General features: G+C 44.4%; 1 protein-coding gene across 1 annotated transcript in view; it reads right to left on the reverse strand.

Moving 5' to 3' along the window:
- Positions 1-18,034, reverse strand: part of JAG1 (jagged canonical Notch ligand 1) — a 60,109-nt gene that overhangs the window by 11,441 nt on the left and 30,634 nt on the right. The window contains exons 6-16 of the mRNA XM_058181453.1: positions 13,720-13,850; positions 13,367-13,486; positions 12,097-12,210; positions 10,918-11,031; positions 9,437-9,550; positions 8,894-8,940; positions 4,886-5,059; positions 4,312-4,465; positions 2,742-2,906; positions 1,918-2,031; positions 163-276 (exon numbers count right to left, since the gene is read on the reverse strand). Of these exons, the coding sequence (XP_058037436.1) occupies positions 163-276; positions 1,918-2,031; positions 2,742-2,906; positions 4,312-4,465; positions 4,886-5,059; positions 8,894-8,940; positions 9,437-9,550; positions 10,918-11,031; positions 12,097-12,210; positions 13,367-13,486; positions 13,720-13,850 (1,361 nt within the window). The remainder of the gene's footprint in view (positions 1-162; positions 277-1,917; positions 2,032-2,741; positions 2,907-4,311; positions 4,466-4,885; positions 5,060-8,893; positions 8,941-9,436; positions 9,551-10,917; positions 11,032-12,096; positions 12,211-13,366; positions 13,487-13,719; positions 13,851-18,034) is intronic.

Raw genomic sequence — 18,034 nt, forward strand, 5'->3', positions numbered from 1 at the left:
AAAGCATCTTTGGGACACTTCAAGGGCAGAGGAATAGAAACCCACCTTCTACTCGGAAGACAATCACCTCCCTGAGTGAATTCAGTTGAATTCAGGCACAAAACATGACATTCTGAATATACCACCAGTGTTAATTCTGGCAAAGCTGTTAAAAACACTCACGTGAGTGGCAAGTTTTGCCTTTCCAGCCATTTTTGCATTCACAGAAAAAGTCATTGACCAAGTCTCGGCACGTCCCTCCATTGTGGCAAGGGCTTTTATTGCAATCATTGATATCTGGAGATAACAGAGGAGAATGTCGGCTGGTTACCCATCTGTAGTAGCTGAAAATATTTATAGAGCACGGTTCGTCTGCATATTCATATTCCTCTTTCTAGCCTGTAGGTTCCTAGATTAAATGGTGTAAGATCTTGATACCTATTGCCTTTATTCTGCACGCTGTCCCGTGTTCCCTTTTGGCTTTTCTCATTATTGAGAAAATTGCGAATCCCTTGGAATGAAAAACAAGACCTTATCATTACACCCTTTCCAGGCCATCATGGTTTTGGGGTGTCCTTGAGACACTGCAGGCGTGTGGCAAAATCCCCTTGAGGTTAGTATTATTGCCACAGAATTAAAATTGAGGACAACAGTAATATGACATTCAAAAGGTAAAAGGTTCTTTTTGGGTATAAATGTCATAAAACGTAAGTCTGCTGGATGCCTAATGGTGTCGGAAGAAGAAAATACCTAAAACCGTGATGGGCGAGACTGGAAGTTGGCAAACGGGCCGTTTTCGACCTCCCCAGACTCCTAGAAAGGCTCTGGGGGCTGGGAGAGCAAAAAACGAGCCTACTGTCCCATCGCGTGCCAGGAGCGTGGAGACTGTGTGTGGGGTTGTGCACGCATGTGCGGGGCACATAGAATTATGGCTGTGGGCACGTATGCGCCCCCCCCCCGCTCCTGGCACACGATGGCAAAAAGGTTAGCCATCACTGACCTAGAGTGTAACTCTGCAAAATACATCAGCAATTTATTCAGCTCCTAGTGTACAGGTAGTCCTCGACTTACAGCAGGTCATTTAGTAGTGACCGTTCAGAGTCACGACGACGTTGAAAAAAGTGACTTATGACCATTTTTAACACTTACGACCTTTGTAGCAGCCCCATGATCATGTGATCACAATCCATATGCTTGGCAATTGCTTCATACTTATGACGGTTGCAGCGTCTCGGAGTCGTGTGTGAGCAGCCAAAAAAACCCTCAAACGCCTTGGGAAAACTACATTTCCCAGACTCCTTGGCTGCCTAGAACACTGTTCCAAATCTATATACTGCTATAGATCTGGATGTTGAAGCCGTTGCTTGGGGCATTATTGTTTCGTTTCTGTTTATGCTTTATGATAGCTCTTATTTTATTTATCCTCGGTAAGCTGCTTTGAGCTGCATAAGAGCTGTAGTAAATAAAACCAATAAATAAATAAGCGCTCTCAGCTATTTAGAGAGAGGTGAACGTAAGGCAACAATCCTGAGCATCTCAACAGGTAAACATAAAGCATCAACACATAAAGGGCTTGTGCCCACATAAATGGGCTCAGGTGTGAGGTCAGAAAGAGCAACTATTTGGCTTTGTGAAAAGAGAACGAATTCCTCTTTGCCTAGCCCAACCTCCAAATTAAGACGGAGGAGGGTACAAAAGTGGGCAGGATAAAACGTTCATTTACTATTTCCACAACCTGGGGTAGAATACACACTTTGCACCTTCTAATGTTGTATAGCCTACAAACTCAAAAAACTATTTTCTCCTGATCCAAATCGAGATCCCCAATTCTCTCCACTATCTAGACGGGCTGCTCAATAAATGAAACCCATGGTTGTTTGCAAGAGATTTCTCCTCCCTTCCATCCTTCCGCCTGCTGGAAAAGGAGGAGCCGCTTACTTGCTTCGCAGAAGTTGCCTTCCCAGCCGTCACTACAAATGCACTTGTAGGAGTTGATGCCATCGATGCAGGTGCCCCCATTTTTGCATGGGTTGCTCTGACAGTCGTTGATGTCTGCAAAACAAGGGATTGAAAAGGAGATGAGTAGACTGACGGGGCCCTTAAAAAAAAACAAAAAACTGGGAATCTTAAGGTGAAAAATATTGTGTCCCCCGAACAAAGCTATTTTAGCCCTGTCCCTAGAGATGTCAAGATTAAATCTGTTGCATTCAACATGCAACTGCTCTACCCTTTGCCTGACCCTTTGTAAAAAAATGGAAAGCAGCCTAATAAAAAAAGAGTTTATTCTTAATGCTTTAAAGCAGGGATCTCCAACCTTAGCAACTTTAAACCTGGAGGACTTCAACTCCCAGAATTCCCCAGCCAGCTTTGCTGGGGTGCAAATTCTGGGAGTTGAAGTCCACCAGGCTTAAAGTTGTCAAGGTTGAAGTCCCCTGCTTTAAACATTATGTAAGGCAATCAATAAAAACGACAGGGTAAGTTTGCTGTATGCTAGTAGAAGCTTTCTGTACACACACCCAAGTTAAGGTTATAATTTATTAAAAAGTTAAATATTCAAAAGCAGAGACTTCTTAATAAACAATTTTCCCAAGGCTCCAGTCTCAATTCACCGCAGCAGGAGGAAAAAGAGTACTCGGCAGAGCTGAAAAGATGTATGAGGGCCAATACCGTGTCCCAAAGACAAATGTTCTTATTATTTACACAAGGAGCTTCAAACTTGGATGTAAATGAGAGGAATCAAGATAAACATCTCCAAATCTTACTTTCATGACAGTAGGTGCCAGTGAAGCCTTTGTTGCATTCGCAAGTAAACTTGCCGCCCGCTTGGCTCTTGCACTTGCCGTGGGGGCCACAGACATTGGAAGAGATATAGCGAACCCCTTCTGGGGTGCTGTTGGAAGCGACAGCAACAGTACAGCTGTCAATCACTGCAGAAGAGAGACAAGCAAGGAAAAATGAGTCTTCAATGTCTTACCAGCAGCTTTATGGATTCTCCACGGTCATTGCTGATGTGGGGAAAGTACATTCAAATTAAACTAGGTTTTAAAGCAGGGTTTCCCCCAATCTCGGTAACTTTAAGACGTGTGGACTTCAACTTCTAGGCATGGCTGGCTGGAGAATTCTGGGAGTTGAAATCCACAAGTCTTAAAAAGTTGCCAAGTTTGGACATTCCTGTTTTAAAAGCTTGATAAGAAAGCAGAGGGTAAACAAGGAAATGCAACACAGTTCAACTTGGGAAGAAAAATGGTTTCCACTTCAGACCCCATCACTTTCTACTTTGAACATATCCGCTTCTCCCTTGCTATGTCTTCTACCCAGCTCCAATATTTTCTAGAATGTGGTATGCGACCTTCAGTCCCAAAGAGCAGTATACCTACCTATTATGACTCTCCCAATATTGCTATTAAAAATCCTTTAGGAGTGTAAAAGATGATTCTAAAGCACTTTGTGTTTTCTAAGTATCCCCAACTCTTTAGGAACAAGAGCATCACGTAATCAGGAACGCCTTAGGATCAGGCCAGATTATTTTTCCAGCTAGATCAGGGAGGCTGAGGATTGCACTAAACGATTTTAGGATGGGCTTTGAAGCAGATAATTTGAATAACTTGAAGCAATTTGAATTGGATTTCTCCAAGTGGGCAGAGGTGGGATATTCTTCAGTTTTGAAACTTACGTAGAAATGCATGGTAAAGTTACTGGGCCATCCTCTTTGAAATAGCAGGAGGGTCAATGGCTGCTAATGTTTTTAAAGGGCATAACTTAATATTCAGTGTAACCAAAGAAAACGGGGTCTGAAGCAGGGGTGAAATTCAAATTTTTTCCCTACCGGTTCTATGGGTGTGGCTTTATGGGTGTGGCAGGGGAAGGATACTGCAAAATCTCCATTCTCTTCCCTCCTGGGGGAAGGATATTGCAAAATCTCCATTCCCTCATCACTCCAAGGGAAGGATACTGCCAAATCCCCATTCCCTCCCCACTCCTGGGGGAAGGATGTTGCAAAATCTCCATCCCCACTCCACTCTGGGGCCAGCCAGAGGTGGCATTTGCCAGTTCTCCGAACTGCTCAAAATTTCCGCTACCGGTTCTCCATAACCTTTCAGAACCTGCTGAATTTCACCCCTGGTCTGAAGGACCTAGGTTGCCTCATGGTGCATGCCTGCTAACCTAACACAGCACCGATTCCGCTGAGTCACCAGAAATATCAGACCGACATCTAGCTCAGGTGACCTTGAAGACTGGATTTGGGACATTCTGCATGAAGAGCATCTATCATTGTCCCCGGGTGAACAAGCAACTGCTACACTTCTTAGCGCAAAGGTTGAAAAACCATACCTTCACAAGGAGTCGAGCGGCAGTGATCTTTTAGGTGGGAACAGTTCTTGCCCTCGTAATCATCCGGACAGTTGCTGCAGAAATAATCGCTCTCGTAATTGAAGCACTGGGCCCCATTCTGGCAAGGGTTGGGCTCGCAATAATCTACGTCCAACTGTCAGTGATGATGGTGGAGAGGGAGGAAAGAAGAGAGGATCTAAGTCAAAGGCTTTATTCATCTTCTTCCCACGGTCACAGGAAGGAAATGTGGAATCTGACCTTTTTTATCTGCCACCTCTACTGCCTTGTGTACGCCAGACACAATGCAGCTCTCACCAGCCCCGCTAAAATAATGTTATCAAACAGCATGCAGAGGCTGGGTAGACACACCGAGCGCTTGCAACCTGAATGCACATAAACGCTCCCCAAGTTATGAATTCCCACACTTCACCCTTGATGTTGTTGGGTTTTTTAAAAAAAAAATAAAATAAAAAAAATAAAGGGTCTATTAACGCTGCTCACTTGAATGCAGGTATTCAGCCTACAGATCCAGGAACTGCAGACTGAGTTGGCTCTTATCTGGAACCTGCCTCACCTGACAGATGTTTCCCGAGAAGCCAGCCAGGCAGAGACATTGGAAGCCATTGATTTCATCTTGGCAGTGGCCCCCATTCAAACAAGGGTTGCTTGCGCATTCATTGATGTCTCTCTCGCAGTGATCCCCGGTATAGCCAGGTGGACAGAGGCAGCGATAACCGTTCACTAAATCCTGGAAAGACAAAAGGGTGCAAAAACAAAACAAAACGAGATTAGCTTACCTTGCCAATAAACGCAAAGCGTTCACACATGCAAGCAGCGCAAAACACAGAGGCGCCGTTTGATGTTCTAGGACCGTGATGGCGAATCTATGGCACACATTCCAGAGGTGGCACGCAGCGCCCTCTCTTAATGGCATGCGAGCCATTGCCCCAGTTCAGCTCTGCTGCGCATGCATGAGCACCTCTTGCCAACCAGCTGGTCTTCAGGTCACCGCCATGCATGCATGTAGGGCAGGGCATGTGTGGAAGGCAGGGCACATGTGCTGTGCGCGCAGTGCATTTTGGGGGTTCAGGTGCATGCGTTTGCACATGCGTGCTTTGGGCACTCGGTCCAAAAAAGGTTAGCCATCACTGTCCTAGGATGGTGTTAGAGCTGGGATCGCTGGGACTTAGGGGGAGTCCTCAAATTATGACTTATCACTGGGACCAGAGTTTCCATGGTTTAAATGAAATGGTTGTTAAGTGAGTCATGCCGAATTTTATGACCTTTTTTTGGCCACAGTGAACTGAATCACTGAAGTTTTAAGTGAGTCACATTGTTGTGAAGCAAAGCTGGCTTCCCCCACTGACTTTGCTCGTCAGAAACTGGCTGGGAAAATTGCAAATGGCCATCACATGACACCAGGATGCTGCAACCGTTGTAAATACAGGAAGTCCTCAACATATGAACACAATTGAGCCCAAAATGTAGGTTGTTAAGTGAGAAATTTGTTAAGTGAGTTTTGCCCTATTTTACGACTTTTCTTGCCACGTTTGCTAAGTGAATCAGTGCCGTTGTTATACGAATAACACGGTTGTTAAGTGAATCTGGTTTCCTCATTGACTTGGCTTGTCAGGTCGCAAAAGGGGATCACATGACTCTGGGACACTGCAACTGTCATAAAAGTGAGTCAGTTGCCAAGCATCTGAATGTAAATCACATTATCACGGGGATGCTACAATGGTCATAAGTATGAAAAATGGCAATAAGTCCCTTTTGTTCAGTACCACTCTAACTTTGAATGGCCACTAAATGAACTGTTGTAAGTCGAGAAGTAATCCTGCACAGGCTGATTACCAAGCATGTGCAGGATTAGTTCTCGACTTACAACAGTCATGTAATTTTGATCATGTAACTGCAGGATGCCGAACCGGTTGTAAAACACTTTTTTCAGTGCCAATGAAACGTCAAAAGGTTGCAAAATGAATGGCCATAAACCGAGGACCGCCTGTGCGATGCAAATCCACCGAAGGGCAATGGGGAAGAACCCAAGTTAAACCAGAGGGACTTGGAATCACTGCATCATCAGAGCTAACCAGACAGGATGAGGCAACGATGCTGGTTCATTCCTGCATACACAGTCTGAAATTCATAGCCTATAGCAGGAGTGTTAAACTCAAGGTCCGGGTTGCAGGAGGCCGTCGCAGCCGAAAACGGAGCTCGGGAGCCCATTTTTGCTGGCAGAGGGTTGTAGGAGGATGTCGCAGCCAAAAATGGCACCCCTAACACTAGTGACGTCGAGCTGGCCACGCCCACCCTAGCCATGCTCACCCCAGCTCCCTATAGTCAAATAGAACCCTAATGTGGCCCTCAATGAAATCAAGTTAAAGACTTCTTCAGCTTCAATAGCAATAATACAAGAGCAAACAATAGATTCAAACTTAATGTCAACCGCTTCAAACTTGATTGCAGAAAATATGACTTCAGTAACAGAGTTGTTAATGCTTGAAATACACTACCTGACTCTGTGGTCTCCTCTCCAACTCCTAAAAGCTTTAACCAAAAACTGTCTACCACTGACCTCACCCCATTCCTAAGAGGACTATAAGGGGCGTGAATAAGTGCACAAAAGTGCCTACCGTTACTGTCCTATTGTTTCCTTTCAATATAGGTTCCGGTATATATAATGTTATGACAAAATTAAAAAAAAAGTTTGACACCCCTGGCCTAGAGCAGGGGTCTGCAAACCTGGCTCTTTTAAGACTTGTGGACTTCAACTCCCAGAGTTCCTCAGCTGGGAGTGCAAGTCCACAAGTCTTAAAAGAGCCAAGTTTGCAGACCCCTGGCCTAGAGGGAGATATTTAGTTTACAGGAGGACGATACTAAGGATGGACTCATGGCACTATAAAAACTTGTTTTGGTTCTACAATGTTTACCACTTTGATAACAGCCTGATCCTCCTTACTAAGCTAAGATGAGAAAAAAGGGGGAGAATAGAAGTGGGAGGAAAAATTCGGGTCTCTCTCCCAGCCTCTTTTTCTGAAAAGAAAAAAAAGAGAAACGCATACATTTTGTGCTCACCACCTAATTTGTGGCTGAGCAACAATCTGTTCCATGTCAGACTGCACTCCTGTTTCATCTGTGGAAGCCCTCCTCCTTCTAACTGGTGAGAGAATTAAAATGAGAAGCCAGCGGGAGCAGAGCAGAGGGAGAAGCCTGCCAGTTTGAATGAAGGATAGGCTAAAGATGGAATACATTAAAATATAGACAACAACTGCTGGTAGCAACAAATTATGCATTCCCGCATTGAGACTGCAGAACGTGCTTTAATAGCATGTGATTGCGTAGCTTTCTAAAATGTAAAAAATGACATAGGAAGGGCATTATGAAATTGAATGTCCCTGCAAGGGAGCCTACCATTAACCTCATTTTGCGCTTATTTAGCGCAAAATGATTTTCTCTTCGTATGCAAGGGCCTGGTTCACGCATCATGCAAAGTCTTAACGTGATCATTTCACAGTTGATTAATCTGATGGAAAATCCACCAGTTATGCTTATGGTGCGTGCAAACTATCCATGATTATAAGCAAACCATGGTTATGTGCTTTGTGGGCAGGTTAGCGTGTTGACACTAGCAGTAATGATACTAAGCTAGACAAGCATTGAGTGTTGAAGCTCATTTCTAGAATGATCAGAAAAGGCCTTTTCTACGGAAACAACATGGTAATAAACTAAGTTTCCACAGATGGACCAGTGAGGGAGACAACTGGATGAAATTGGATTCCTTGGGATTTAAAGAGTAAAATGGTTGAATTTAGATTTGACTGGCAACCTTTCCAAAGGGGAGATTTTGTTTCACAGCAGGAACACTGGGCCGAAATAACATGCCATCCAGCGCCACAACCTTTCTGAACCTTTCACAACCTTTCTGAACCAACAGTTTTTCTGGCTGTTGTAGGGTCCTTTAAGCAGGAGTGAAATCCAGCAGGTTCCCGAGAACCGGTAGCGGAAATTTTGAGCAGTTTGGAGAACCGGCAAATACCACCTCTGGCTGGCTCCAGAGTGGGGTGGGAATGGAGATTTTGCAATATCCTTCCCCCAGGAATGGGGATTTTGCAGTATCCTTCCCCTGGAGTGGAGTAGGAGTGGAGATTTTGCAGTATCCTTCCTCTGCCATACCCATCAAGCCACGCCCACAAAGTCATACCACGCCCACCAAGCCACACCCACAGAACTGGTAGTAAAAAGGAATTTGATTTTTGTGAATTCAATTACGAAGCCTCCCAATCTGTTCCCTGGATGTGCTTGTAGACTAGAACATAAAATTATCGGTGATCTTTCTCCAGTTTGACCACTGTGGAGCTTAATTTAAAAGAGAGGAGGAGAAAGATGGAACCTCAGAGGGGTATTTTGAGAAAAAAAAAGACTCTTTCAGTGAGAATAATGAGGACTTCACTCCTCCCCCAAATCCCATTCTCAGATTAGCAGAAATCTAGCCAAAAATGACACAAATTATAAAGAGACTGTGCTGCCGATTCACTCTTCATCACTAAGACCCATCAGAAGGGAATCAACCATTACTTACCTTACAAGTCCCTCCATTCTGACACTGTCCCACACAGTCGTCAATATCTGTAATTAAACGAGGAAAAAGAAAAACACAAGCTAAGTGGGAAGGCAACACAGCAACTGAAATCCAAGATTGAAAAGAAAGAGAGAGAGAGAGAAATCGTAGCTCTAGTTAGATAAACTGTGTGAAGTTTCCTGCTTGCTTTCCTTGAGATAACGTTATTGTAAATGGGTGGGAACCTTCAGCAATTCTTCCAGTAGCGTTAAACTGAAACTTCACATCATTGTTTCAAGGCACCTTATCAGAACCTAGCCATATTGTGGACTAATGGGTCTGATAAAATTGCTTCTTATTCTTGCCAGATTGACTACTCCCTTTCTAAAAACATCAGTGATTCTTCACTGCCCCCCCTCGCCCCGCCCCCCCACCTTCCTCCTGGCTGAATTATGACAAAATTGAAACTCCAAGCTTGGTGCCACATTGCAACATTTTGCTCTTTGACTCCTCCCCCCCCCAATTCCCATACACACACACACACACACACACAAACACACTTACTTGTCTCACAATTCTGGCCAGTCCAGCCAGCAATGCAATTGCAGTAATAACTACCAATCAGGTTCCTGCAGGAATTGGCATTGATACAAGGTTTGCCCTCGCATTCATTGGCATCTGAAAAGAGAAAACGAATTGCTCAACGGCTCAGCTGTGGGTAGAGTGAAAGAGGAACGCACACCCCTCTCTCGTTTTCACAGCAGGCACTCCACGTTTATAAAAAGCTAGCAGACTCGGAAAGATTACAGGATTGCACAAGCAAGAGGAGAACAACTTCAGGGCTAGGCAACCTGATGCCCTCCGAACATTGGGGAATACAACTCCCGGCAGCCGCAGCCTGTCATCACAAACTAGAGGAAATACAGTCCAAAACTTCAGGAACGGCACCAGGCTGCCTAGTCCTGTGCTTAAATCACTAAAGCATGTTCTGATTTCTCACAATGGCATTGGTAGCACTGAGGCACCGGCCCCCACCAAGATTAAGAGCAATTACTTTTAAAAGGGGAGAGGGGAGGCAGGAAGAGGTGAGTGAAATGGAGATTAGCCAAGGAATAGAGTATCCCCAGTCCTTGGGATTAAAACATGGCCTTCGAAGTGCAGGGGACTCATTCTTCCAAGGATCAAGCCAGAGGTTGGAATGCAGCTGCAAATTCTCCTGGTTGAATGAGTTAATGAGGCTGGTGGGATGCCCTGATTTTCCCACGAGGCCAAAAGAGAAGGAAAACCAGGAAGGAAAATACTGCCTTGAGAAGGAATATTTGCCCTTCACAGCAGCCAATTACACATCGCAGCCGATCCCAAGATAAGCAAGCAGTCTCAAAGAGTTGCATGAAGGGGGCTACTCAACACCCCCCCCCACCTTGCAGGGAGATGGGAAGGGCTAAGAGAACTGCACAGGTTAGTCTTGTGTCCTTGGGCAAATGGTAAGGACATCTCCTCCTCTGAATTTTTTTTTTTATTTAAATTTATATCCCGCCCTTCTCCGAAGACTCAGGGCGGCTTACAGTGTATAAGGCAATAGTCTCATTCCATTTGTATATTTACAAAGTCAACTTATTGCCCCCCCAACAATCTGGGTCCTCATTTTACCTACCTTATAAAGGATGGAAGGCTGAGTCAACCTCGGGCCGGGCTTGAACCTGCAGTAATTGCAGGCTGCTGTGTTCTAATAACAGGCTTCTAACAGCCTGAGCTATTACGGCCCATTCAAGCAACTTTACTCAATTATTCAAGCAACTCCAGAGATTCCCAGATTAGCCATATCTGAATTTCTCATATAATGAGAAGGCTCAGATACTCTGACATTCCCTTCTGTAATGCACAGGGACGCATGGAAAATCTGTTGGCATTATGCAATTTAACAATCTCCACAGACTGAACATCGTATCTGGGAAGCTGCTTTCATCAGCTTGGCCCATGGAAGAGAAGAACCTGTGGTTTCCCAGATAAGCTCAAGGCATAACATCCCTCACCATCATGCATACCTATTTGACAAGTTTTACCAGTCCACTGAGGTGGGCAAACACATTTAAATCCATCAACTAGATCCTGGCAAGTCCCTCCATGCCCACAGGGGTTTGGAGAACAGTCATCAATATCTGCCAAGAAAAGATTTATTTAGCCTTAGGTTAGGGCAATTATCATCTCATCAACATATTAGCAATTGTGCATCTTTTTGTTGTATACCAAAAGAAATATCCAACTTTTATATTGTGCCCTTCATTTTCCATTCCTCCCTGCCCTCTCAGCTTTCTTTTGTGCCTCCGGCATTCTTAAATAAGTTATGAATTTTGATAATACACTTTCAAAATTCCAGGAATATTCACATTGGTCAGGTTTTCTGGAGTTAATAGCCTTCAGAAAAAGCGCTAGTCAATTTCACATTTTCTTCAAACAGGAGGCAACTACTCCAGCCAGTATGCCAGTGAAAATATTCATTCATGGATATTCACAAAAAAACATTCCTCTCCTGCTTTTTAAGTGCCAGGATTAGAAGCTCAAGTCTGAAAAGGACTCCAATGAATTCAATTTATACTTGGGAGAAGTTCAAGTGGGGCCCAGGAAAACATAGGGAGCTGTCTTATTATCAGTTCAATCCTTCCAGCCTTGCACTCTCAAACATAAGTGGGACTCCCCAGGGTTTCACACACTAGTATCTCCACAACCAACCTGGGATGTTCTGCACACATTATTTTATTATAATAATCTTCCTTATAATAATTTTAATAAGCAAGAAACGGTGCCATTCTATTTTCCTTTGTATTCCTACATATTCCAAAACATCTTTTCTGGGATTATATCCCAAAGTACTGCCCAGCTCTACTTTTTAGTTCTAATCTGTCCTTAACTACAGTTCTAATCTCTCTTGAAGTACAATTTTTACTTGTTCGACACTGGAACAAAAGGATATAAGACAGAAGAACATGCTCTGGTTTTCTTCTTCCAGACTCGCCGATAATACTGGCAAGATGCACGAGTAACAAATAAACAGTTTAATGATTTAGGAATTCTTAACGGAGACTCTTTAAAAGGTAGAAACTGGTACTGTGTTTTGGTAATTGGCATGATATCTGACAGTAGTTACTATTAAGAAACACCTGGAAATTTCTGTGACACTTAAGGAGGCGAGAGAGGTTAAAGCTTTATCATTCCAATTCACTTACTAAGCATGCAGGTTGGTGCTGCCCAGCCTAGTGCACAGACACATTCAAATCCAGTAGGGGTCTCAAGGCAGCTTCCTCCGTTGTGGCAAGGATCCGAAAGACAGGCGTGTTCCGCTGCAGCAAGGACAGAATTCCCTTCAGTTTAGCCAAAGCTGCCAAGGTGAACCACCCCTCTTACCCTCAAAGTCATTCCTTGCTTCCTTTGGCTCCTCCAACTTTCCATCTTGCACTAAACCTAATACTCTGCCGATCTTTGAATGCTACCAGGTTTACCCTGAAACCAATGGCAGAGTACTAGGCTAGAGACCATCGGCTCACTTCTCAACAACCACTTCACACTTCCTGATCACACATTCCTCCCAGTGCCATCTTCAAGGACTAGGGCAGGGGTCCTCAGGCCACGGCCCACTACTGGGCCTTGAGCTGTTTAGAACTGGGGTGCGGAAGTGGTGAGCGAGCACATAAGCACATCCACATTTGCATGAGCAGCGAGTGTGCTTCATTTGTGCAAACGGCAGGCACGCATGCCCAGCACTCACACAAACGGAGGTGCGCAGGGGTGCTTGCCTATCGCTCGGACGGAACCATCCCCTCCTCCCCCCCCCACTGGTCTTGCAAAGCTGGAAAGGTTGGCGAAAACTGGTCTAGGGTGTTATCTGGATTGGATGGTTTGGAAACACACCTACCAGTTGTCTCATTACACCACACATTTCTGAGCCAAGTTGATTTTAACTGCATGGTGACTGGGGAGCATTTCCAAATGATCCACTCAAGGCAACGGCCTTCTCCAAAAATTTCAAGTCATCGTATTGCAGATATTTCATTACCCAACTAAGTAACATCTTCATTGCCAGTATTATGCTAGTATTTTACTACTATACTAGTACTACCTTAGTACTTCAGTGTTGTATTTATATTTTAATTGGTGAATACATGTGTCTATAACAAGAAAAATTTTGTTAATGGGAATTAACCTTTAATAAATGCATAAAAATAATGGTTGTGGCCGACTTCCTCAAAACTGGAAGACATATGGTATTTCTCCAGCTCTTTTAAACTTCAGATCCCATTATCCTTGCCATTAGCCATGCTGGGTAAGCCACATGAAAGCTGCAGCCCAAAGTTCTGGAGAACCATTGTTTCCCTACTATGTACTGAAATGTAATTTTGCATCCCCCCCCCCGCCCAATCTCTCGTACTGCCCAGAAAATCCTAGGGGTGCAGCCATGGTGGTTGAATACAACAAAGTAGCCCCTGGAGAATTTCTTACCAATTTCACAGTTTTGTCCCGAATAGCCTTCAGGGCAGGAACACTGGTATTTGTCAGGGCCCGTGTTGCTACAGGTCCCTCCGTTCAAACAAGGCGGGTGAGTTCCACAGTAGTTGAGATCTGCAAGGGATAAACAGGAGCCAAAGAATGAATAAGAGGTTTCAACACAGATGTTCTGTGTCCTCTGTCATACTATCCTCCAAGCCAAAGCAACCAGATGGCAGCAAGTTCATAAGCAGAATAGGGAAGCAAAGCCAGCAGGGCCAAAGTCCACTTTCTACCTACCATCCCAACCTCCATGATATTTATCTGCCTTTCAAACCCACTCACAGCTCCTCCTAGATCCAGCCTACCTTTATTGCAGAATTGGCCACCCCAGTTGGTTTCACAGAGACACTGCCACGGTTCGTTGCAAGTACCATGGACACAGCCCGGGTGTGGAATGCATTTATCGCAGTACTGGCCTTGCCATCCATATTGACACCTATAAAGAAAGAAAGCTTGGAATTATATCCCGAAAGGAAATAAAAGGACCAGCGGCTGGAAAGTCCAAGTTTTGCTTTCCTGTGTTTTTTCTTTTCTTTTTTTAAGGCAGCATTCTTTCTGAGACTTATTTGGTGGCTTCTTGTAAACAAACAGTTTTAACCAAGGTCTCTAAAGGCAGCCTTTGTACAAAAGAATAACTGTTCTGGGAGGCTCAGTGTGGAGCCATTGAAGACAAGTCTCTATGCTATTCTTGAAGCTCACACAAACGCAGGAGGGAGAGTGGGTGGGTGGACACAAGAGATCAATCTCTGGGCCTTGACAAATGGATTAGAGAAAGGGATCAGGGTGAAAAGAGAAAAGAATGAGTCAGGAGGAGCGACAATTATCCAAAGACCCTCATGAATACAAGGGGTTAGGGACATTTCAGCAGAAAGGCAAACAGCCCAGCAGGATGAAGCAGCTAGCTAACTAGGTTTCCCTTTGCTCACAACTCTGTTCATAGATGTACCACGGTTTGGGGTATGCACTAAGCAGTTACTAGGAGTCACAGCCTGACATGGGGAGAAGGAAGCCCCTTTAAGACAGACAGCAACAGAAGTTCTAAAGCAATATTTCCATTTGATAAATGCTATTTCCATACACAACATGAAAGGAAAGGGATGGGGTGGGGGGTTGATATAGCTGTCCCAGACATAGCTTAATAAAGGGACCCCAGTTCTATGATGATTTTATTTAAACTTTGGCTCAAAGGTGTATGTAAGTTGAAAACAAACAAACACAGACTACAACAAAATCTGGGAAAAATCATTTTATTATCCAAATAGCCAGTCTTCCCCGTCTTCCCGCCCTTGTGCACCAGGACACTGCCATTTTTTTTAAAAAAAAATAAATAATCTGAGGTGGAAAATTTGCAAATTTGAAATTGTAAGTGAAGAAAAAAGCCATTTCATCATACCCAACATCTGGGGAGAAACAATCAACTTGAATTACTCAACACCACTGGACCTAACTTTCCAAAACAAGCCTTTTCATTTGATTTTCAAAGCAATACCCTGCCATACAGCCTTGTGATGAGGGGAAAAAAAATGACAGGGGTATGACTGGGGAGTTAATCACTTAACGCTAATATCATGCTTCAATTCTTCTTAAAAAAAAAAACCTCAAATGGAAAGCCACTCCCCCTAATTATTATCTCTCTCTTTTTTTTTTTGACAGCAGCAGCAGCTTTGAGAAAGAGAGATGCCTTGATGCCACTGATAGATTGAAAACAACAGGTATTTCAAGTCCTGACTGTGGGATCTTCTCTGGGAGCAGCAGAGCAGAGGAAATGGAAGTTCCCCTTTGAATAAAGAAGGCCCAGAAGGACAAAAGACAGATTTCAATCCTTGCATGGAACAAAAGCTTTATGGCAGCTTCTCTCCTGCCCCTCACAAAAAGCTGCCTGAAAGCTTGCACTACAGGCCCCATCATTGGCAGCCCGTGCTGGAAAGGAGAACGTGATGTTGGGGAAGAGGGACTTCCAGAACAGACCGCTGTAGTTAAGTGCCAACAGCCTCTTGCAGCACACACTGCTTCAACACAGAGCAGCATTTAAAAAAAAAACAGCCTCCAAAAATGTAACTTTATTTTTAATGTTAGGCAAGGCCCATCTTGATAGTTCAGTTCCAAAAAAACAAGCCAAACTGAAGCCAGGCTAATTTTAGCAGAGGAATTTATTAGGCCTTTTCCACATTAACGTACATCCAGCCATTGTATGCTTCAAAAATAGAGCCTGGCTTACAAAATGGGCCCATTTCATCTTGATCAGGTCTTTTTTTTCTTTTTTTCTTTTCTTTTTTCGGCTCCACATCGCTTCTGACGAGAATGAGAGAAACTTCTATACATTTTGGTATTTAGGTCTTAAAAGCAGCTTTGGCTGGGGTTTTATTTTTAAACGGCTGCATCTGTAACATAGCAGACTATGACTCATCCCAACTCAGTGGGGAAAAAAACACACTGTATAGTTTGGTTTCCCCGAGTCCAAGAAGATAATTGAGGCTGGGGTATCAGGAAGGGCAGCTCTGCTGCTGGAAGTAATATATATATAAAAAGAAGTGTGGGAAAGTTGCACCTTAAGTAAATAAGGGCAATAATGCATGTCTGGGCAGCAAGTGGGAGGCGAGAGGCACAGGAAGGCTTGAACTCTGGAAACAAAGCCTGTTGTTCTGGCTAGCAAGGAATGCAGGCAAACCCTCTAAGGCACATTCAGCTGGATGACAGAAGCACAAATCTTTTGCTGCTTTGGCTTGTGCATCTCTTGGGATCCAGCCCAACCAAAATAGGGCAAAGAAATACGACAGGCTGACTGAGGGCGAGTCTGCACGGAGAGAGAGTCAGAGAGCAAGAATCTCACCACTTTTCTCTTCAGCATAATTCTGTTAGCGCCACTTGGATTGATCTTGATCCTATTCTTGTTTTAAAAGGGTCCATTCACTCCTCCTGCTGCTTTTCAGCAATGTCTTCACAACAAAGGCACGGGATAGGGCCTACCTGCCCCCACCTCCCTCCATTCCAGGCAGCCCTGGGATAAGGACCAGCCTTCGTGGAAGGGGTCTTAAAGGAAAGCTCTGATGGCTGAAAGGGGAAGGGCACTCAAACTCATTGCCTTCAGTTGTTGTGGCTGCTTCATTACTGGAGGTTTTCAAGAAGAGACTGGACAATCACCTGGCTGAAATGGCATAGGGTCTTTGCTACTTGAGCAGGGGGCTGGACTAGAAGACCTCCAAGGTCCTTTCCAGCTCTCATTCTGATTCTGATTCATAGTTAACATTTCTCTTCCCAACATAATCATATTCTGTTTCTCCAATTGAGAAAGCCCTCAGGGAAGCAGACATGCTGGGGTCGTCTTGTTCCAGACAGATTCCTCTTTTTTGCAAATACTGTGGCAGCTACAAGGTGGAAGCCATTTCTAACGTGGAGCAAGGGCCCCAAGACCACGCAGAGTCTCCTACTGCTGCTGAATAAATGTTGTGTACTGCACAAGGGCCCTACCGGAGTGACCAATTGGCAGCCTCACTGACAGGTAGTCCTCGACTTACGAGCACAACGGAGCCCAAAATTTCTGTTGCCAAGCAAAACATTTGTTAAGTGAATTTTGTCCTATTTTACGACTTCTTGCTGCAGTTGTTAAGTGAATCACTGCAGCTGTTAAGTTAGTAACACAGTTGTTAAGTGAATTTGACTTCCCCGTTGATTTTGCTTGTCAGAAGGTCACAGAAGTTGATCAGATGACTTCAGGACACTGGAACCATCATAAATATAAGTCAGTTGCCAAGCACCCAAATTCTGATCATGTAACCATGGAGATCCTGAAATGGTCGTAAGTGTGAAAAATGGTCATAAGTCACTTTTTTCAGTAATGTTGAAACTTTGGTCATTAAATGAACTGTTGTAAGTCAGGAAACAACCTGCACATTTCTTTGCTTTTCAAGATCTTCTCCAGGCAGACACGGATCAATAAAGGCTTGAAAGCTGCCAGACACTGTGTTCTCCCCCCCGCCCCCCGCTACAAGTAATAGTCCTGTTTTTCTACAGAGAGGCAAGAGAGGTGCTTATCGAGTTATTGGCAGTGGCCCACTCCTCTTCCAAAAAACTCAAGAACACAAATGGGGTGGGAGCTGTTAGCAGGGAGAGAAAAGCAGGAAGTTGATTGGCTTTAAGATTAAGAAAGAGGAAGGAGTGTGTTGGCTTGGGTGCGATGTGATTGGGCACAATGCTTGCCAGTGGAAGGGGAAGGACGAGGTCTGGTTGACCCCCTTTTCACTGTGCTTGCCACCACTTTTGGACTATAAACCTATCCTTTGGATTCAGACTTGCAAACCTCTAAACCTCAAAGCGGTTCCCTGAGGCCAGAGATTTTCCTGACCTCCCCAAATGCTTCTGGCTTCAGTGACCGAGTCTCGAAGTCAGACTAGGGAAGAAACCAAAAACCCCACAATATGTCTGATTACACAGCCAGCTTCTGGAGGGCCCCTGCCTGCCAGTCTCAAGGAGCTCCCTTTCCTGCGCCTGAAACACAGGCAGCCAATTACTCCAGAGAGAAAGGAAGCGTTAAAAAGCAAAGGTTCCTACCCCAATAATGCTCGCCAGCCTTACCTTAATGCAAACCCAATTCAAGGATGCAACATAATCACGGTTCTTGGC

Source organism: Ahaetulla prasina, chromosome 1 (genome assembly GCF_028640845.1).
Source record: "Ahaetulla prasina isolate Xishuangbanna chromosome 1, ASM2864084v1, whole genome shotgun sequence".
Classification (NCBI taxonomy): domain Eukaryota; kingdom Metazoa; phylum Chordata; class Lepidosauria; order Squamata; family Colubridae; genus Ahaetulla; species Ahaetulla prasina.